The sequence below is a fragment of the Ictalurus furcatus genome, chromosome 4, assembly GCF_023375685.1.
Source record: "Ictalurus furcatus strain D&B chromosome 4, Billie_1.0, whole genome shotgun sequence".
Classification (NCBI taxonomy): domain Eukaryota; kingdom Metazoa; phylum Chordata; class Actinopteri; order Siluriformes; family Ictaluridae; genus Ictalurus; species Ictalurus furcatus.
Genome location: NC_071258.1, coordinates 13132501 through 13156234, shown reverse-complemented (window position 1 = coordinate 13156234; position 23734 = coordinate 13132501). Strand labels below are relative to the sequence as shown.

Here is a 23734-nt window from a genome sequence, read left to right as displayed (position 1 = left end):
ATACAAGAAGACTAAGGAAAGCATGAAAGTAATGCAGTATAAACATTATAGATCTTGCAAAGACCTGTGGCAAAAAGGACAGCCTGATGTACTAAGTTGTTTGTAAAACAGCTTTATCTTAGTCAGGGTCATTGAGGATCTGGAGCTAATGCCTGTAATACTGGGTGCAGGGTGGGAGAATTCACCATGGATGGAATGCCAGTCCGTCAAAGGGCAGCATTCATACACACATTCACGCGTATGGGTAATTTAGCATAACCAATCCACCACCTCCATGTTTTCAGACAGAGGGAGGAAAACAGAGAACCCAAAGGAAACTCACACAAACACAGAGAAAACATGCAAAACTGTGAACAGACCCAAGCTCAGGATTGACCCAGGACCCTTGAGCTCTGACATGGAAAAGCTACCCACTGCGTCACTGCACCATCCATATATACAGGCCAAATTCAACAGTATTGGGATGAGCAGGTCAAAACTTTTGTTTTTGCTATTCAGTGAAGACAGTTGGGTTTGAGATCAAAAGATGAATGAGACAATAAATCAGAATTTCAGCTTTCACTTGCTGATATTTACATTTAGGTGTGTTAAACAAGTTAGATCGTGGCACCTTTTTTTTTTTGATCCCATCCATTTTTCAAGTGATCAAAAATATTGGAACACGTGACTGACAGGTGGTTCTCGTTGCCCAGGTGTGCCCTGTTAGATTGATTGTTTAAATACTTAATAGCTCCTAATGTCTACTCTTGGTTAAGCCCTGAGGCCTGTTTCACGAAGCCGGTTTAGGTTGCTACACAGGTAAGTTTGAGCAAACTCTATTTTTTTGGTCTCAACAAGGTGGATTGAGTTTTAGTGGGTTTTATGTCCATGGTAACTTATGTTCCATGGCTAACCTTCTCCTGAGCAGGTGTTATTCTTGGTAAGAAAACTCAAACCCAAATTGGACCTATCAGTTGTGAGCAAAGTGATATAAATCTGATGCATGCAAGTTAAGCCACGTGTTCGCATGTTTATGCTGACTTTTCCTGATGACCATCTGTATGAAAGATACCGATTTTGGGTAGATGGTACTGTTTATCTCTGCCGGCTTCTTGAGCTGCACATGAAAAATCTGACACCCCAAAGCCACGTTCTTACTGTACCTCAACTGTATGTGTTGCTTTGCAGTTCTTTGCAAGTGATACATGTCATGCGATGGCATTATTCCTGTCCTAATATATTTTCACAAATGTATATTTATTTTATTCATATTTAAATTTAAAATAAATAACATGACTTGAAATATGTTGAAGTTACAGTATGTTTTCAATCCATTTGTTCTCATTGTGAGCCTATAAAAGTAAGCTTAGGCATTTACACAATCAGCAGTTTTCCCAAGCTTTGGCAGCTGAAATGGTGTTTCTTTTTGTAGTTAGTGTAGATTTAAATTCCTCATATTTCCACATAATAATTTCTTGCTCTTCAATTGAAAGTATGCACACTTGCTTTTTTCGATGTTGTAAACTATTGGCTGTTTGCTGCAAATGTCTGGATTTTATGTGTACACACACGTTGAGTAAACCTTTATTCATGGTTAAAACCTGAGTTGACTTGAGAAAGTTGATAACCAGCATCATGAAACCTGTTAACCTTAATTAACGCGGCTTAGATTTGTTTGGTTTTGTCATCTGAAAACTTACTCTGCAACTCTGAGTTTGTTCAGATTGCTTCGTGAAACAGGCCTCTGGGTTTCACCAGACATGGAACAGGTTGGCCAAGGAAAGCAACAGCAGTTGATGACTGAAACTTTGTGAGAGCTGTAAAGAAAAACCCCAAAACAACATTCAGTGACAACAACAACCTCCACAGGGCAGGGGTGAAAGTACCACAATCCACCATTCAAAGAAGACTTCAAGAGCAGAACACGCAAAAACCCTAACCCAGTTCTCTATTTTTTTCAAAGTACATCTAGCCAAATGAATTTTTGAATGACGATCAGGTATGGGTGATCATAAGCAAGGATCAGCATGAGCTAATCCAACAAGAACCTGGTATTGTGTCTCTTAATACAAAGACTCTCTGACCTCAGTTAAACTACTGTGTCAGTTTCCCATCAAGGGGAACTCTTTACAGATTTTCATGTAGTTGCCTTCTTACTTGAACATAATAAAAGTACTTTAAAGAATAGTAAGAATAATTTGTATTTAAACAAATAAGGGTTTAGAATTTTTTCCACCTCCAAACTGTAGCTGGTGGTTCGTTATCAGTGCAAAAAGGGAATACAGTATATTCCACACAGTCTCTTTGAGCTAATTTGAATCATCCAAAGTTAATTATTGCCTGTTTCTCCAGGTGAATATCTAGAACATTGAGAAAAATCATGGAACCATGCTGAACTGCTTTTACTAACCCTGTGTAAGCTGCAGCAGCCATTAAACTGAGCTTCAGCTCAATAAAATCTAGAAAGAAAAATAAGCACTTGACAGCCTGTATGCTGATTACAACGTTACAATGCAGTTATCTACGGTCGCATTAATTCTTCAATTGATTTTTATTTCCTGTGTTCTATCAAAGAGAATTTTATTCATTTTGATGAAATAGACATAGAAACCCAACAGTTGTTGTGCCACTGTCATTATGCTGAGAGCAGATGACATGTCACCCTTTGTTGTTTGATTTGGAAGCTCTCTATTATTTATATGGAGTATATAGAGAAAACAGCTTGTGCACCAAATGTATTCTCTATACTCCATATATTTTACCCATCCCAAGCCTTATCGAGACTGTAGCTCTGTGACTGAGAAAGAGAAGATCTGTGTCAATTTCAACTTTTTCCACTGAGGAAAAAGATTATCTTTTTGTGCTTATTGATAGAAACAGGTCTCTGTTCTGCCTTTAGTCTAAAAGCTCAGCCCAAGTATCAGCTATGGGATTAGCTGCAGCTAAGCAAGGAAACTGCTTTAACATTGTTCAACATTGATAGTGATCAATAATGTTTTCATTAGCACACAGTAACTCCCAAAATAACATCCTAGCAGTTACTACATTGAGCACATAAATATTATTTCTGTCTTTTGACATTAGAATAGAATTTTAGATGTTTAACAGTACAGATCAAGGCAGCTTTAGGTGTGCCTTTATCCCCAGTGAGAAAGCCAAGCTTGGGAAAACCCAAGACTGAAGTGAGGGACCTGGGACTGGGAATCATGAGGTTTGTTTTTATTTTTTATCAAATAGTCTAATATTTGAGTAGAGCAGTTTTGGTGCCGCCCTGGCAGAGTTTGAGTTTTCCCTACAGTTTATAGAACTGATCTTATTGATCAGCAAATTATGAAGTTATTAGTGAAGTTATTAGTGATAGTTATTAGTGAAGTTATTAGTGATAATAATACCAAGATGTGGTGGCACTGTGGTACAGCAAGTACACCTGCTGCCTTATAGCTCCAGGGTTCCTGCTCTGATACTGAGCATGGGTGACTCTCTGTGCAGTGTTTTGCATTTGTTTGTATGGGTTTCTTCTGGGTTCTGCTGTGTCTTCCCACCTCCCAAATGTAGGTGGATGAGTTATTGTAAATTGCACTTAGGTGTGTGAATGTGGGTGCCCTACAGTAGACTGACAACCATTCAGGGTATATTCCTTCCTCCTTCCCAGTGTTCCTGGGATAGACTCCCTCTTACTGAAGATGAATGAATGAAGGAATATCAAGATGTTATCAACGGAATCAGAATTAGCAACTTGACGTGTGTAGAAATGCTGAAGATTAAGATGAAGAAGAAGAAGAAATGTGATTTGTTACTAAGGGTGTTATGTTGAACATGTTGAGCAAAAAACAAATCTAACTAGTGTAGCAGAGTGCAGCATTGCTTAGTCATAAGTAGATAGTTGTTTCATTTCTGCTCAGCAGTGCCATATTCTTTTGTGATAGCTGTTGTGTATGATAAAGTTATGAACATGCTAGGAGTGGCAGCAGAGGTAGAAATGTAACTTGTTTACAACCGTAGCAGCTTACACAGCCAAAGGGCATACAGTGTAGTTGCATTCCTTGCATGCAGAAACAGAAGTGGTTGCTGTAGTATGATTTAGTGGGAGTCTAGAGGGAGGTTCTGTGAAGTTTTTGGGGAGTCACAGATGGGCATAAAAGGGATGAGACCAACTCGAGTAAGGAACCTTTTCAGGTAATTTAAAAAAAAAATAAATAAATAAAAATGAAGGAGTAGACTGTAATAGAGGAAATACATTTTAACCTGTATTTTGAAAAAGTCAATGGTGAGGTAGTTGCCTGATTATACAATTTGACTAACCATGAAACCATGACACTGTACAGCCATATTTGCAACACACCCAAGATTTTATATACATACTGTATATTTTAGAGAGAAAAAGAGACTCAAATGATGTTTCTTGCAAGCATCACAACTAGGGATGCACCGAAATGAAAATTCTTGGCCGAAGCCGAAACCGAATATAATGAAAAACTTGGCCGAAAGCCGAAGGCCGAATACCGAACACGTTTTTTCGCGTTTTTTCCATTTATTTTGCCATTTTTTTCACCATTGCATAAATTAAATCGTCAAAATGTGCTTTTTACTATTTTGTCTTGCTTTTCAAAGAAAAAGATCAGTTACAAAAAATACAAGTTCAAAATATTTATTTAACACTGAACATTGTTTTTTTCATTCCAGCAGGCATAGGCTACCAACAAGGCACAATATAACTTTAAATAAATAAATGAGTAAAATAAAAATATTTTTATGTTTTCATCTTTGAGTCCCCCTTGAATAGCCTATGTTAGGCCTATAACTGACTGCTGAAAGAATGTAACACTCTGTAGCCTACAACAAAAAAGTGCATTAAAAAGTGCATTGACAAGAGTGCAAAAAATGGTTCTATTTGGTTCTATACGGCTGATTATATTGGGGATATATACCGCTCGCGTCCCTGTACACCTCGCGGAGTATTATAGTAGATATAGGATTTGTCTGCCTGCCCTTAAATAAATATGTGTTTACCTGCTTCCGTACTCTACTCCCTTACGTCTCGCGACGTGACAGAAACAAAACAACGTACGTGTCCACAGCTCGTGCATGCGCGCGCGCCCCCTCATCGAGTTCATGACATTCGCGCGTCTCACTCTGGTTGCTAAGCTATTTGGTCGCATCATCAAACACGTCATTGTTCGGTCAAATTTATTCGGCCTTTTCACTTATTCGGCCTAACACCGAAAATGCTTTTTTTTGCTATTTTCGGCTGAATAATTTCGGTTGCCGAACATTCGGTGCATCCGTAATCACAACTATGGTTATCTCCACAGTTACTGACTTTCTAAGAGCCCTAGTTTTCTTCATTTGCAAGTTTCATTCTCCTTAGTCACTTTTTCACTTGTGCATCGAGCTATTTTCAGGTATTGACCTTAGCATGCCCGTGTTAACTACAAGGTACAGATTTGCAGAAAAAGCTCATCTGCCTGTTATATGACCAATTTGTCTGTGATGATTTTTGAATGAGCATAAATAGAGACTCTACCCACGTGTAGCTTTCTCCTCTGGCCTTCATTTATTATCTTTTGTTGCGTGTCAGACTGTATGTGTGTTGTTGGGGGTGATGGAGGTAGTTTAGAATAGTTTTCTATAAGGTCCAAAAGGAATATTATATTAATAATTAGGTCCATGCTTTCATAATGATGAAACAATGAATAAATAAGGAAGGGTGTGCATTAACAGCTGGCTGAGTCATTTATAAATATCTATTAATAATAGAAATGTAAGTATTTTTATTCATTGTTCATAATTATTCATTACTCCTACTCATTATGCTAATTAATATGTTGACCTGCGGTATTAATAAAGAATGTTTACATTATTAATGGCCGTTTTTGTACACAATGTAAGCTAACCCAAACTTTAGGCTATTTGGGCTATTTTAATTGTTGGGACTCTTTGCCATTTTCAGTTCACAGATAGCACTATTAACATGTTGCTTTGAAACAACATGATCAAAATCAGCCCACTTCATTGTTGTACCATTATATATATAAAAAAAATGTGTTTAGTGATAATCTCACAGCAAGTTGATCCATTCAAGCACACTGTATGGATGAAGCAATATTCTAATAGAGTATTTTTCAAGGCCAAACTTAAAGTTGTGTGTCGAGGTCATTTTAGAACACTGTATTATAAAATTATATCCCCACAGTGCTGTTGAATTCTTGATTCTATTTATTCAGAAGGTGTTGATGATAAAGCATGGCTCCGACAGTAGTTCCAGCTGCAAAGCGAATCACAGGTTTATGTTAATGCACTCAATCGAACATGTTATCATTTAGATCCTTCACATTGTATTAATACAAATGTATTAAAAATTATTGTAGTTATGGTGAAGTTTTCTGTGAGTAGATATCTATTATTTAGTATTTTTTTAAGTGGTCTCCTGTGTCAGTGCTTTGTAACAGTCAGAGGTAAAACAAAAAAAAAGTTTTCAAACATGGCAAAGTCTTCAGGACAGAGGACTGTCATTTATTTATTTATTTATTTATTTATTTATCTATTTTAAATAGCCCTGTCATATTTATTTCTTACATATTTTATACCACTGGTGAAAAAGATACAAATATGTATATTTAATATGTGTTTATAATATATATATACTACATTAAGGTGTAGTTTAGAATTGGGGATGCTGCAAAACAAAAATACAGAAGGGTCTTAAATTGCCTTAATTTGGGTTAATTTACATTGTGTACAAAAAGTCTGGTAATAATGTAAATGATATTTAGGAATACTTCAAGTCATGATTAATTAACAAAACGACTATTACTATTATTAATGACTATTCATATATGACTCTTTTGGCTGTTAATGTATATGCTTCATTATTTCCTCATGTGCTAAGCATTAGTGCATGCATTAATTCATCATTAGTACATTAGTTAGGTTTTAATACATGCGTGTTTGTGGAACTTATAGTAAAGTATTAAGGTGTGTGTGTGTGTGTGTGTGTGTGTGTGTGTGTGTGCGTGCGCGCGAAAGGCAGTGGGGGGCTCAGGGCAGGTGTGCAGTCACCAGGTTTCTGCTGGTTCTGCTCTGTGGTTAATCCTGCTGTTCTCACCGGCAGGATTAAGAGCTTTGTAGCAGTGCCGATACTTAGCGCTCAGGGACACAAGTCTGTATTAGAACCATTTTCATTACATAGGTGTTGATCTTTGCTTTTCTGCTCAAATTAAAAGTTAGGTTTTATCTTCTCATAAGTGCCGTTGTTAAGCAGTTTTTTTCTCTACTAGCAGAGAATCTGTCCCATGTGGGACTGCTAAATTGTAAGGTTGTGCTATAACTCATGAGATGGCCAAGACCAATGGACTTTTTTTCAGACTGCTTTAAAGCCTTAATCAGGACCTACTGAAACACTGTCATGCTCTGCCCAGCACTAATGTTGGAGTTATTGAGAGTGAACAGAGTAAATGTGCCTGCTGTGTCTTGAATGACTGTGATTTACTCAAGAACAGATCATTCTTGCAGATAATGTGTACACTGCCAGGAAGTTTGTGTTTTTAAAACAGAATTTATAAATAATTGTGTACCCATGTGACGACATTATGATCTTTTTTTTGCTTTCTTGACTGAATGGCCATCATGCATCTAGGTTTTTTTGTTTCAGTATATATTAGTATATATGTTATAGGAGCTGCAGTCAATCACAAGAAACATGGAATACAGTCTAAGTAAAGTAGCTTATTATGTACACAACTGGGACCCTAATGGCATATGAGCTGTATTAATATCTGTCACAATATTTACCTGTTCTGACACAATAGTCTTCATTATCAACATTTATCTCTAAATGTGCATTTCCTCTTTAGTCCCAAGCCTTTTTCAGGCCCTATGTTTGACGATTTCTGCCATTTCACACCATAAATTTATGTTCTGTATATTTATTAGACATATTTAAAAAGTAAAGTACAATAGTATTGTATCATTAGACCATCTGAAGTTTTAACTATAAAAATGTGGGAAATTAATCTAGATTGAGATTTTCATGCTCTGAAGATTTTACATGAAGCTCCACAAGTTTTACCTTCTACCATCTGGATGGGAGAGTGGGAAAGTGTTGACTGCTTAGCAATACAGCTTTAATGAAATGATTGACATTCTGCTGCTATTTGCAGGAGAATTAGACTAAGAAGGTTTAATAAAGCCTCATGCACCAGACAGAAGTAGATTTAACATCTTAATGATGGCTGAGATTATGAGACCTCATTTTTATAAGGATTTTGCTGCCTTTGGTTTTCTGCTCTTTTGTTTTCACATCTATTTGTAGTTTTAAAACCATGGATTTCAAATAAGATGTTTATCATCATCTGGGGTGAATTAAGTGAGCTCCGTGGACAATGACATCAGACACAATTTTCTTTCATTCTTTAAAAAAAAATATATCTTGTACAATGTGTTTTTGTGAAGTAAAGGAACTCAATCATTTCCTCTCTTGAGTCGTCCTTGTTTACTTTGAAAGAACCAGTAAGAATCTGATTAGAGTTAAATAGTTACAAGCCCAATAGTTTTTTTTCTTATATGTTTTTTTCCCCTGATGAATTCACTGAAGAATATCCAATCTATTAATGCTACATGGCAATCACCAATTATTACATGGTCTGATAACACTTCAGTGTAATGAGTGTGATTAGCTTTTTATCTAAATGAAAGACTCAATTTTCTCCCAGCATCCATTGAATCTCTCTCATAAGCAAGTATGACTCATTGAATTTTAATTAAAATGTAAGATTATAGAAATGTACATCCATTTGGATCTCATGGAGAAAGATATGTTAGACCCACATATCAGCTTCCATCCAATGAAAAGATTTATGTACACGTCCCAGCTTCCAGCTAATCAGAAATTGAGGACTGTAGCAATCATACATCATTACGCTTGGATTAGGTGTGGCAGTGTGCTTATTTCTTGCGCTAGTCTTATTGATTCCATTAAGACAATATTTGGTGTCTCTATTGTGGGGGGCATGGTGGCTTAGTGGTTAGCATGTTTGGCTCACACCTCCAGGGTTTGGGGTTCAATTTGCGCTTCTTCCCTGTGAGTGTGGAGTATAAATGTTCTCCCCGTGCTTCAGGGTTTTCCTCTGTGTACTCTGGTTTCCTCCCTCAGTCCAAAGGCATGCATTGTAGGATGATTTGCCATCTCTCCTTTTCCGTAGTGTGTGAATAGGTGTCTGAGTAGTTCTCCCCCACCTGGTATAGGCCACAGACTCATCTGCCACCGTGTGTAGGATAAGTGATACAGAAAATGGATGTATGGATGGTGTCTCTGTCAGCACAAAATGTCAAGGGATGGCTTTTTTGCATGCTTCAACACTAAGTTGTGATTACTGGGTAAATCCATGCAGCATTATTTGGCAGTGTCAAGTTTTAGCATTTCTGCCTGTTGAGCATTTCTGCAATTTGTGCTTCTGTCCTCTGGGTGTTCTGCTCTGTCCTCCCCCCCCCCCCCCCCCCTCTCTCTCTGGCTCTCCTATCTCACCTCTTTGTGTCTGTGTTCAGTGCTGAAGGCCCAGTTGAGCCTGATTGAGTGATAATCCATAGTCATGCTGTCCAAGGCCTGCTGCCTGCTCTGTCTACTGCAGCCAGCCGAAGGGAGTGCCAGCTGAATAAAACGCACACTTACAAACATACACATAGAGATGTTTATTTCTTTGACAGATACTGTTTATTTAAACCAATCTATGTTTAGATTTTTTGCTCTGTATTAAAAAAACAAGAAATGTACAATTTACAATAAATTCAACCTGCTTTTACAAATAATGTAAGCAATTGTGTCTTCAACCTCCAAGTGGATCTTTCAAATCTGAGTTATCTTGATTTCTTGAGGTGTTATAATCTTAGAACTCTACATGCCTTCAAATATATAAAAAATATTCTATGTAAAGTTTTTTCATAAATATGCATTGCACATAGTATGTGTGCTCCATTTGGCAGTGTTTCCTCCTGTTCCTGAGGCACTGACATTTAAGATTTGTGCCATACTTCAGGCTCTTGTGTATGTGATGGAACTTGAAATATTAGGCTTTACAGAGAGACATTTTAATGCAGCTTACATTGTAGTATAAAGCTAGGCTGCTGGGAAGTGAAATGAAAGGAGTTGCGCTGCAACATCTTTCATATATATTAGTCCTATTTCAGTCATATTTTCCCTGTTATATTGATATATTTTAATTTTATGATGGAAAAAATTATATCCATCCCTTCTGTTAATAGTTACTTGAACAAACACTTGCATGTCGAAGTCAAAATTCAAACACCACATGTTATTTTTTTCCTGTACAGTCTCCTCCTGCCCATATTTTGAGTGAGAGTAAATGTTGATTCCAACCATAGTGGTTTGTTCTGGAAACTTTAGGGCTTGAGTGTTTCCTGCCTCAGATAAGAGCATGTCTGTTTGAGTCCTGCTGGCCAGGTGACCTTCATTATCTCAACATTATTCATGCCAAATGCACATCCCCATGCTCCCATCTTTTTTTTAAATTATTTTAAATAAGGCAAGTCCTATGAGGCAAAGAAAAAAAGAATAACAACACCAGGGGAAAGCTGTCACCATGGCAAAGCCTTCATGTAGGTCATTTTATTACCAGCTTGAATCCGAACCTATGACTAAAAGCGGGGGCCAGGAATACTAATGCGTTTGGCCAATCAATTGGCAGCCATGTTTCTCAATAGGAGTGATCAAGAAAGCTCCGTGCTGGGTAAATGGTGCTGGAGCCCAGGCAGGAGACGCATTAGAGATTGGGCAGAATGCAGCCTGATCAAATTTGAAGAGATTTACAGCTCGTTTATCAGTGCCTGCTGTAGCTTACTTTAGCTCTTTTCAGACAGAGCTAGAGAGACACATTGTGTTAACCTGACCAAGGACATAAGCTCTTAGAGAGTCATTCAGTATTTAATATGTTTTTGAATGAAAGTGCCAATGAGAGTGGCCGTGTTCAGAAGGGTCACAAAGAGATGACTGCCAGCTTTGGCCTGTGGCCAGATTGGACATTTATCCACCACATGGATAAAGACATTTAGTTTTCAAAATTATTACTGTTAAGAGTTTTAAGCCAAAGTCAGTACACTCTTTAATCCAGCCTACTTTATTATGTCAGTACCTATTTGAATGATATCACCACATCTCTTGCATCAGACTGCTTGGGCAGATTCCAGTGTCTCTGGCACACACTACTTGTGAATATTGTATGTCTGACCATTAAGCACCTCTTTTTCTCTCTCTCTGATAGCTCTGTGTACAGAAGAGTGCGCCCATGGCCGCTGTGTGTCCCCTGATACATGTCAGTGTGAGCCAGGCTGGGGAGGACTAGACTGCTCCAGTGGTGAGTTCACTCTCTCATTAACTCTGTGAGAGCACAGTTCACTTCATTAAGGCCCTCTGGCTCGCAGTGTAATGTCTGTTCCCTTCTCCAGAGACCACAGTCTGCCTGCTGGAGCTCTCAATCTATTATAGAGAAAACAGCACAGGAGGAAAGCTCTCCACAGTCACATTTATGCTACAGTAGTATTCAGCTCTCATGCTGTAATCTCAAGGCTCAAAAACCTAGAGACCAAAACAGCAGGGATCCCTCTGAAATGAGAGCAGTGCTTAAAAAACAAGAAATGAAGACTGATCTTTGGGTTCAACACTTAAAGGTCAACAAGTGATTGTTGTACAGCTATGGGAAGGCAGCATACATATTCACACAGACACAAGAGTGATCAAGTTGTATTTTGTTTAATGATTATTTGGGGTGCCAGAGCATTTCTCATCACGTGAGCTAAAGCATGTTACAGCTTTTGAGTCATCTTGAGAATGAAGATTCATCCATTGCGTTATCCTCGTTGTGGTGGATCCAGAATCTATCCCGGGAATGTGGGGAACAAGTCAGGGAACGCACCATAGATAGGCTAACAGTCCATCGCAGTGCCAAGCTCACACAATCTCACACTCATTTACACCTAGGGGCAATTTAGTGTAGGCAATCAACCAACAGGATTGAGGGAATGAAGATGACACCTTAAATCAGAAATAAAACCTAATTCGGTGGTCTTACAAATATTTTAGATAGTATTTTATATAGTAGATAATTTTTTGGTCGATAGGTTTGGTAAATAGATATGTTATTTAAGCACATGTTAAATGTGTTTAAAATTAAGATCCAACAACATTTGGAAGTCCTTTTCATAATGTAAAACACGGATCCAACATTGTAAACATGCATGACATGAATAGCTGCAGTGAGGAAACACTCCAGGATCCACAGTGGAAATAAAAACCCTTTCTTTGTACCCAGCATTTACCTCCATGACTGTAAATCAGGGTACTCTTGGGGAGAGTGGATTATTCAGTCCTCAATCAACTAAATGCTGATTTCTTAAGAGACTCTAGAGCAGGACAGAGTGAGAGAGAGATAAAGAGAACTCTAGAGAAAGCAGAAGAGAGTATTGACTCTTTAAATATTTATGTCTGGAGAGAAACATGGGTGGGGAGGAGAAACTTACTATACCTCCCCGGGGTCAGAACAGAGTTGGCAAACTTGCTGAACTCATCTGGCCCTTCTAGTGTGTCAGGGTAGAATAAATGTGACATTGACTTAGCTGACACATCCACAAAACTTATCCCTTCCAATACACAGTAGATCCCATTTGATGCAGGGCTACTTACTGCTCATGACATCAGCAATGGTGATTTCCTGACCTCAATTTTGACCCAGTTTGTTCATTCTTATTGCTGACCTGGTCAGCTTTGTTGTGGTTCATTTGCCTCCTTCACTACGCATATTTACCAATGAATGATGTATGTTGGAAGCACTGGTTCGTAAGTGGTGCAAGGATCTATTGGCCATTTTCATTAACAAAAGAGCCATTTCATGATTACCAGCAGCCTGTAAATCAACAGCCGACTCAGTAGCCACAGTGCTCAAATGGAAACATGGATGCTGCTAATGACCTATACTGACTTCCTGTGGACACTTGCCATGCAGCCTTTTGAAAAGGTGTTTGCTGAGAAGGAACAGAAGAATAGCAACAGCTCTCTCAGGGTGTGTCTGCCTTGGTGTGCGCCCATGTTTTTCTTCATGCAGGTGCTATATTAATCCACCTTAATATAAACAGACCTGATGATTGAAAACTAAGCATTATTCATAACTTTCCTATTTCCATGCCAGGCATGGGGCCAGTCCTTTTCATTTATGAGCTTTCATCTGCAGAAATCAGGAATGAGTGCCAATTTTTAAATTAAATCTGCCCTTTTCCCTTGCACATAAATGGTGCATCATGTTTTTTTTTTGCCATTCCCTGTAAATTTTCTTCTCCTATATTTTTCTCCTTCTGTCTCACCCTTATTCATGTCAAAGTGTTAGTAAGCTTTACTGATAGAGGGGTTAGGTAGATTCTGTCATCACTTTAGAGGCTTACAGAGACTAATAGCAGTGCCAGCACGCAGCTTCATAACCATTGTGGAGGTTGTGAGGTGTAATTGTGAAATAAACCTGTGTGTCCTTGGTGCCACTTTAGTATATTATGTGCAGTGTTTGTTGCAGGGAGGGTGTGTGGTAAGCACTGATGATGCTTGGTTTGTGAAAGAAATGTGCTGTTGTATGGGGCACAAGTCCCAGGGCTGAAGTGGCACACTGTGTTTTTTGGTGATTTGGATTTGCATCAAAGGGGCCAACCAGCATTCGTTAATAGAGCAACACTCACTAGGAGCCTGCAATATAGGTCAACACCAAGAAGAGAGGGGAGACATGGAAGAAACCAAAGAAGAGGAGACTGAGAAGGAAGATAGTGAAGTAAGTTTACAGTGGGCTTGTTGGTTTATTCCTGCTTGCTATGTGTCTGCTGTAGTTCAAATTCACTGGAGCATATCACTTCTGCCCAATCACTATAGAGAATGGAGATGGACTTCAGGAAAGCCACAAGTGCTAATAATGTAATTGTCAGTGGAGCCAGAAGACTTGTTTGTAGCTATTGCAATAAATCACTCCCTCTCACGCACATGCTCTACTTTCAATTTTGCCTTAGATTCTCTCCACTCTTTTGCCAACAGAATTTGATTCCGTTTGAAAATTTGTTCAAAGCCTTGAGAATTAATAGTTGACTGGATGAGTAAAGAGAATTCTGGAGTTCTGGGTCTTCTTAGAAGAAAGCTTGTCTAGTGAAAATATTTCAATTGAGTAAGTAATTACACAACATATTTTGATTTTTGAAACATTGCAATTCTTGTTTTTCACCATTAGCTGCAATATTATAAACCTTACATTTTCTCACTACTGTATGAGATCAGATGTCATGTATAATGGTCTCCTATTTAGCAGATGGTCAACCAAGGAGCACTGGGTTATAGAACCAAAACACATTAGATGCAGTATGTATGTATGTATGTATTATTATTGTTATAATAATAATAATTATTATTATAATTAAATCTATTATTATTATTATTTAATTTTTTAAAACAAAATTCCAACTCAGTACTCTACTTAGCTATTTTTGATAAAACCAGTATGAGTCATCAGTTATACTTTTTTGGTGGAAACCAGCTTCAGTTTGTTGTATGTAATCTGGTGCTATTAGCATGCGTGTGCTTTTGGAGTGATCGTGTGGATCTTCTTGTCAAGCCACTGAACACACATGCACACTGCACTGATAAGTGCTAATAGAAGAGGTCCAAGGAGAAGTTCTCAATGATGATACTCTGTATGAGAGTGGATGAGCACGAGTAGTGCTGAAGCAGGGGTTTAGATGGAGAGGAGAATGGGGAATTCATTCATCAGCAAAGACTCTCGCACAGATGCTGTCAATCCAGATCCTCAGCAGCACACTTACATGCTACTTTGTTAGAGTGAGGGGAAGAAAGAAAAAGAGACAGAGATTTGGTGTGGTGTGAAATAATTTGACAGGATTGAACAGGCTATTTCTCAAAGGCCACCCCAAAATACTTGTAAATAGATATGACTTTTTAAACTGAGTTTTTTTGTTTTGTTTTTTTTAAAGCCCAGCTCTGAGCTGAATTAAATATATTAAAAGAGGAAACAGTGTGGGAAGAAACTCTCAGTAGAGATAGAGGACAGATATTGAGGCTAAGACAGAGGAAAAAAAAAAAGAAAGAGAAAATGACTCCCTTCTTATCTCTGCAGACATCAATAAAGCCGTTAAATAAATCATTCTCTCCTTAATCATTCCTCCTTTTCTCCTCCCTTCCTCCACTCTCTGGTCCTTACCAGCAATATGGCATCATCGCTACTGCTCTCTCTCACACATACAACACAGGCACTACACAGCAGGATGCACCCCAACTCCCTTTCATGTGCATGTATGCACGTGTGAGTTTGTCTATGGGTTCTTCCCTCTCATCACTTAGCTACTTGCATACAGAGAAGGTGACAGAAAAAGAAGGGCCAGCACCTGATTGCTTATTGTAATTGTGCATTCCAAACACTTCAGCTAGCAGAATTCATTTAAACTGCATGTGTACACGACAAAACATACCTTAATCAATGGGATGACTCATTATACTGTAGCATAGAGTGAACTTGATTTGTACATGCAGTGATTTTACTTTAATACTCAACAGTATGAGGTTCCAGCTTATGAATAATACTCTTATGGAATACAAGATGATTTTTCTTCACTCAATTAAATAAAAAACGGGCTGTACGAGGCATCCCCATGGGAGGGCTTGAGTCAGACACTGGGTGTGCAGCTGGCCCAGTGGCCCAGCAGTCCAAAAACACTCATATGCACCAAGCTGAGCCCCTTAATCCCAGCAGTTTGCTACAGTTACTGCTTGGACCATATCTCCACTGATAAAAGTGAATAGCTCTTGAAGACTGCTGTTTGTTGGCATCTTCAGCTGACCTCAGTAACTCCACACAGGACTATGAGGGAGGAATGAGAAATATATTATACCACAAAGTCAGCTGAGAATTTGCTGTAATAGTCAAGGCTCCTTGGACAAAGATTGTTTGCATCCATCTGTGACAGATATAGGCAGTTAACAGATGTGCATGTCCATCTGTGATTAGAGACATGCATGCAGTTGTTGGATGATTTTTTAAATTTTTTTTTTAAACATTAATTGGTTGGGTAAGTCACTGTAGTGGTGTTTGGCATTGGAAGAGAAGAGTGGAACATGTGACTCTTCTCTATGCTACTCATTAAATGAAACCACAACACTGAAACACATTAAATAAACTTTATGGCCAAAAATATGTGGACACCTGGCCATCACACCCATGTGTGGGTCTTCCCCAAACTGTTGCCACAAAGTTGGAAGCACACAATTGTCTAGAATGTCGTAATATTCAGTAGCATTAAGCTTTCCTTTCACTGAGGGCCCCAAACCTGTTCCAGCTTGAAAATGCCCCTTTGAAAAAAGCAAGGTCCTTAAAGACCTTGTTTGCCAAGGTTGGTGTGGAAAAATTGAGCACTTGCACAGGGCCCTGACTGAACACCTTTGGGATGAATTGGAACACTGACTGCATTCCAGGACTTCTTGTCCAACATCACTAATGCTTTCATGACTGAATAGGCAAATTCCCACAGCCATGTTCAGAAATCTAATGGGAAGCTTTCCCAGAAGAGTGGAAGTTGTTATAACAGAAAAAAGGCGAACCAACTCCATATTAATCTCCATGGTTTTGTAAAGGGTTGACCATCATCTGATTGGGACGGTCAGATGTCCTCATGCTTTTGGCCATATAGTATATGTTTATATTGAAATATTTGTTGTGTTTATCATTTCAAGTGATAATGCACCTCTTGCATCACAGGAGGGAGCATTGTTAGCTCAGTTACAGTGAGAAAAAGTCAGGTTTTAGCTGTTACCTCCTAAAACCAAATGAGGATCACTGACCATTTTCCAGCTATGGTCAGTGTTATATTAATGAAAAATCCACCATAGAAGAAGTGGGGACAGCAAGCATTTCAGAATGGATTGCCGCTATATGACACAGTTGTACTGAGTTATGGATGAGACTTGGGTCAGCTAGTTAGCGATCTACAAGATGACATTGATATTGATAATGGTGTTAACAGTAATTGAAAATCTGGTGATATTTTAGGTCATACAGTGAGGGAAAAAAGTATTTGATCCCCTGCTGATTTTGTACGTTTGCCCACTGACAAAGAAATGATCAGTCTATAATTTTAATGGTAGTTGTATTTGAACAGTGAGAGACAGAATAACAACAAAAAAATCCAGAAAAACGCATGTCAAAAATTTTATAAATTAATTTGCATTTTAATGAGGGAAAAAAGTATTTGACCCCCTCTCAATCAGAAAGATTTCTGGCTCCCAGGTGTCTTTTATACAGGTAACGAGCTGAGATTAGGAGCACACTCTTAAAGGGAGTGCTCCTAATATCAGTTTGTTACCTGTATAAAAGACACCTGTCCACAGAAGCAATCAATCAGTCATATTCCAAACTCTCTACCATGGCCAAGACCAAAGAGCTCTCCAAGGATGTCAGGGACAAGACTGTAGACCTACACAAGTCTGGAATGGGCTACAAGACCATTGCCAAGCATACTGGTGAGAAGGGGACAACAGTTGGTGCGATTATTCGCAAATGGAAGAAGCACAAAAGAACTGTCAATCTCCCTCGGCCTGGGGCTCCATGCAAGATCTCACCTCGTGGAGTTGCATTGATCATGAGAACAGTGAGGAATCAGCCCAGAACTACACGGGAGGATCTTGTCAATGATCTCAAGGCAGCTGGGACCATAGTCACCAAGAAAACAATTGGTAACACACTACGCCGTGAAGGACTGAAATCCTGCAGCGCGCGCAAGGTCCGCTGCTCAAGAAAACACATATACATGCCCGTCTGAAGTTTGCCAATGAACATCTGAATGATTCTGAGGACAACTGGGTGAAAGCGTTGAGGTCAGATGAGACCAAAATGGAGCTCTTTGGCATCAACTCAACTCGCCGTGTTTGGAGGAGGAGGAATGCTGCCTATGACCCCTGGAACACCATCCCCACCGTCAAACATGGAGGTGGAAACATTATGCTTTGGGGTTTTTTTCTGCTAAGGGGACAGGACAACTTCACCGCATCAAAGGGACGATGGACGGGGCCATGTACCGTCAAATCTTGGGTGAAAACCTCCTTCCCTCAGCCAGGGCATTGAAAATGGGTCGTGGATGGATATTCCAGCATGACAATGACCCAAAACACATGGCCAAGGCAACAAAGGAGTGGCTCGGGAAGAAGCACATTAAGGTCCTGGAGTGACCTAGGCAGTCTCCAGACCTTAATCCCATAGAAAATCTGTGGAGAGAGCTGAAGGTTCGAGTTGCCAAACGTCAGCCTCGAAACCTTAATGATTTGGAGAAGATCTGCAAAGACGAGTGGGACAAAATCCCTCCTGAGATGTGTGCAAACCTGGTGGCCAACTACAAGAAACGTCTGACCTCTGTGATTGCCAACAAGGGTTTTTAAACCAAGTACTAAGTCATGTTTTGCAGAGGGGTCAAATACTTATTTCCCTCATTAAAATGCAAATCAATTTATAACATTTTTGATGTGCGTTTTTCTGGATTTTTTTGTTGTTATTCTGTCTCTCACTGTTCAAATAAATCTACCATTAAAGTTATAGACTGATCATTTCTTTGTCAGTGGGTAAACATACAAAATCAGCAGGGGATCAAATACTTTTTTCCCTCACTGTATATATGCAGAAATATAGAAAATTCTAAAGGTTCACAAACTTTCAAGCACCATTGTATGGTTTTGAAGCTTCAAACAAGTCCTAAAAGTAGATAAAGAGAACCCAATTAAACAAATGAGAGAAAAAATATTGCACATGGCCATTTATTTATTGAGGAAAATGATCCAATATTACATATCTGTGGGTGGCAAAAGTAATTTCACCTACAAATTAAGTGCTTATCCTAGAGGTTCACATAGTCAGGTGTTTTCAATTAATGAGATGACATTTAGTTGTGAGTGAGCGCCCTGTTTTATTTAAAGAACAAGGCTTCTCTCACATTGGCTAATGTTAATGTTCATGAGTCACCATCAGGAGAACATTGAACAACAGTAGTGTGCATGGCAGGGTTGCAATGAGAAAGCCACTGCTCTCCAAAAAGAACCCTGCTGCAGTTCTACAGTTTGCTAAAGATTACATGGTCAAGCCAGAAAGCTATTGGAAAAATGTTTTGTGGTCATATGAGACCAAAATAGATATATTTTTTTTATTTAAACGAGAAGAATTATGTTTGGAGAAAGGAAAACATTCCAGTTGGTTTTGCTGCATCTGGACCAAGATGGCTTGCCATCATTGATGGGACAATGAATTATACCAGCAAATTCTAAAGGAAATGAACAGTCCTGACCTTAATCCAATAGAAATGTTGTGGAAAAATCTGAAGCAAGCAGTTCATGTGAGGAAACCCACCAACATCCAAGAGTTGAAGTTTTCTGTACTGAGGAACGGGCTAAAATTCCTCCCAGCCAGTGTGCAGGACTAATCAACAGTTACCGGAAACATTTAGTTGCAGTTATTGCTGTACAGGGGGGGGTCACACCAGAAACTGAAATCAAAGGTTCACATACTTTAGACACTCACAGATATGTAATATTGGGTTGTTTTCCTCAATAAATAAATGACCAAGTATAATATTTTGTCTCACTTGTTTCATTGGGTTCTTGTTGTCTACTTTTAGGACTGAAAATTTGATGATGTTTGAGGTCATATTTATGAAGAAAAACGGTTTCACAAAATTTCAAGCACCACTGTACCTGTTGAGCATTGCTTGTTGAGGGTGGATTTTCAGTGACTCAAAAGGGATACAACTTGTCTGAAGTACACACATACAATCCTAAAAATTGCACCTCCTGGAAAGGGAAATATAACCATAATTGAATAAACATAGTTATCCTAATTATAGCATTTTATATAAACTATCCATGTTGAGATCATTACACCATTTGAGAGTGGAGCTGTGAAAACCATGTTCTGCCATATGAGCTAATATTTTTGTACAATCCATCATTTGTCCATTCAAAAATGCTAAAAAGAAAAAAAGGTCATTCTAGAACCTTTTCACCTTTAAGACTATGAACACATCACTCCACTGTACTAATAGTTTTCCAACATGACATTCATAATAATGGAGCTGCACTGTGCTTTTACAATAGTTTGTCCACACTCGAGAAAGGGTACCCTAGTTGTAATAAGTCCCTGCATTTTAGATAAGAAAATAAATACTGTCTGGATTTCTTCTATTCATGTTCATACAGAACAGTAATTGTTTACTTGAATAGAGTATAAATCAAATGATGCAATATTGCAGTGTTCACCCAATTGCTTTAATTTATGATACCTACTGATGCAAATATGTATGCTTTCAAATAGAGCTGTTTTTAACTGTATTTCATTTTCCTGTCAGCACATTGCCATCAGGAAGGACATATTGTTTATTGCACCATTTGTTTTTGTATTATGGGTTTTGTTCTATCAAGTCTTATGACTTCTGGTATTCCAAAAGCTCCAACATTGTAGTCAATAGGTAACAGTAATGGTTATGCTAATGATTTCTGCATTGGTAATTATATAGTTATCAACATTGCTTCCTTCCACTGTTATCATTAGCACATAGACACACTGCCATTACACTTAAAGAGAGATTCTTGAACATTGTCTTGAGTGCCAGGAGCCTTTAGATAATCATGATTATTGGGTACATTAAAATGGCTTATTACTTGTCCTCAGGAGAAGGTTAGTGGGTCTAAAATAGCTGAAATGCAGTAACAGTACTGTTGGCAGCTACTACCAGCATACTAATGTAAAACAAAAGCTCTGTTGTGGTCATTTCACAGTCTATGAGTCACCCTTGATTTTGTGGTTCATTTCCATGTTTATGAAGGAGCACTACAGGATTCAATTTATTTCATTGATCATTACATTTGATGAAGCTTTTGCTCGTCATAGCGAGGGCCAGGATGTTAATTCTGTAGGTCTGGAGCTGCAATCTCTGGTGGAACGCAAGGTCCCATTACGATGAGATGAGGCTACTGAAGAGTAGTGTAAATCGACATTGGGTTTTATGAGTTTATGGATTCACTTATTACAGACCTCTTCGAGCTCACAGGTCAATTCTCTCATCTACCAATTGTTGAAACTCTTTATTTACTGTTGAATATTGTTCCATTAACCATAACTCTATACCTTAAACATACTTAAGTGATATCAGTTGTCCTTTTGTGGAGTGACAGCACTATGTAAAAGTCTTTACACTGACTGGCTAAATATGCATTTGTCACAGACCCTGAAGTGGATTATTTTCCTTCAGTAGTATGGCTCTAAGTGTTTTGTTCTACATATATCACAGCATTTTGCCAACGATTATAATGAATGACGTTATAATTTTTAACCGTTTATAGTTACATTTAATGTTATGGAATGTCTGCAAGACAAGCTAGTTCCTGTTATCACTTGTGTTATAGCATGTATAAACAGTTGTTCCCCCACCAGGCGCTCTTTTTTTCTCTTTCTTGAAGTTAATTAGACAATGAAAAGATAGCTTGTCTAAGAAAGCACAAAAACCTCTGTTTTGAAGACACTCTGGTGGCAGAAAACTTACTAACTGTTACAAAGCTCTGACAGACAAGACTCCTTCCATACATTTTAAATAAACATCTCCTTAGATTGTGAAGATCATCCACCATGTAAGTCTCTGTGAATAAGCTGTTATTATATAAACAACAAAGTATTAGAATGAGCACATTAATATAAACCTGTTATTCAAATTACAGCCAGAACTACTTTCATAGCCATTCTGTTACAGAATATTAATCAACACCTTGTGACCAATCAGATTTGGGAATTCAACAGTGCTGCGGTATAAAGGGGGACAATTGAGGGGTGAGGAAGCTACAGTGATCAACAAAAGGACAGATAAACAAAAGGAGATTTGTGCTGTCTGCCAAATGGTTTTGGAAACTATTAGATGAGCATGCTGAGCAGAACTAACCAGGTGAAAAGGAATCAAATCCAGATCTTGTAGAACTCCAGATGGTAGAATTTCTAGCATCTCTGTAGGGATGACAACCTATAACTTTAATTTCTGTGTGAGCCTGCAAGTGCATGAGCTGTATACCCTACATGCTTTACTATGACGTCCTCGGATATGCTGTAGGTCGGAACATGTCCGTGCGTGTTTTTTGTGTGGGTGGCATTATTTGCAGTCTCCCTCCGATCCTCCTTCACCTGCAATCTCCTGATGTTTAACCCTGCAGTCCACAGCAACGTTGCAGTGATTACGGCCCGTCCTAGGAGACATTGATTGTCCTGCTCCTCACAGGTGAGCCTCACACAATGCTGACGAATGAACTCCCGGCCCTGCCAAGTCCAATTAACTGTCAGTGTTGCATTGACATGCCCCATCGGTTTGTGAGGAGAGCAAAGAAAAACAAACTTTTAATCAAATTGTGTTTCAGTCCCCAGGGTAACTGGAGTTTTTATTCAGAATTGTGTTCCGTTCCTCCTCTATCTGTTGTTACAAAGTTACAAAGAAGACTTTTGCAAGAAGACTCTTTTTCATTATTAAATACAAGGGGAGACAGAATGCATATTTTCATTTTGGTGGACTTATTAAGTCATCTATCTTGCATGTACAGACAGGTGACAAAAAACTGTGATTCTGTTATTCTATAGGGGCATTGTACTGGCAAGATTTGTGTCCACTTGTCCCCGTACAGAGAAAGGTCAATACAAATCAATACAGAGTTATTGACTGATCACCTTTTTTCTATGATGAAACATTTCTATCCTGATGGGAATAGTCTCTTCCTAGATGACAGTGCCCCTCTCTGCGGGGCTCTAGTTCTCACTGAATGGTTTGATGAATATGAAAATGATATAAATGATATGCTATAGTCTTTGCAGCTGCCAGATCTTAATCCAGTTGAGATTGGAGATGTTAGACAGCACTATCCACCACCATAATCAAATCACTAACTGAAGAAATATCTTCGTGTTCATTCCTCCCGGATAGTTCCAAGGACTTGAAGGATCTATGCCAAAGTACATTCACGTTCTGGTGGCTTGTAGTGGCCCTATATCTTACTAAGACACCTTATGTTGTATTTTCCTTTAATTTGTCACCTGTCTATATATACACTCACCATCCATTTTAATAGGAACACTGGTACACTTGCACATTTATGCAATTATCCAATCAGCCAATCATGTGACAATAGCACAATGCGACACAGACCGGTCTGGTCATGCGCTTCTGATCTCTCTCATCAACAAGGTGTTTCAGCCTGCAGACCTGGCGCACACAGGGTGTTTTTTGGTTTTCGCACCATTCTGTGTAAACTCTAGAGACTGTTGTGTGTGAAAAATCCCAGGAGATCAGCAGTTTCTGAAATACTCAGACGAGCCTATCTGGCACCAACAACCATGCCACGGTTAAAGTCACAGAGATCACAATTTTTCCCCATTCCGATGTTTGGTGTGAACATTACCTGACGTTTTTTGACCTGTATTGGAATTAATTTATGCATTGTGCTGCTGCCACATGATTGGCTGACTGGATAACTGAATAAATGAGCAGGTGTACAGGTCCTATTAAAGTGGATGGTGAGTGTATGTAATAGAGGAAAGCTAATATGTGGGTCAGTGGATTTCTCTCTCCCAGACAGTTTATAATAATAGTATTACGGCACTCTTATGGGACCAGGGTTTCCTAGAGGCCAGCTACATACATATTTAGT

At 38.7% G+C, this 23734-nt stretch overlaps 1 protein-coding gene across 1 annotated transcript in view; it reads left to right on the top strand.

The window, feature by feature from the left end:
• megf11 (multiple EGF-like-domains 11) overlaps positions 1–23734 on the top strand; it is a 137710-nt gene that overhangs the window by 52890 nt on the left and 61086 nt on the right. The window contains exon 5 of the mRNA XM_053623042.1: positions 11253–11345. Within this exon, the coding sequence (XP_053479017.1) occupies positions 11253–11345 (93 nt within the window). The remainder of the gene's footprint in view (positions 1–11252; positions 11346–23734) is intronic.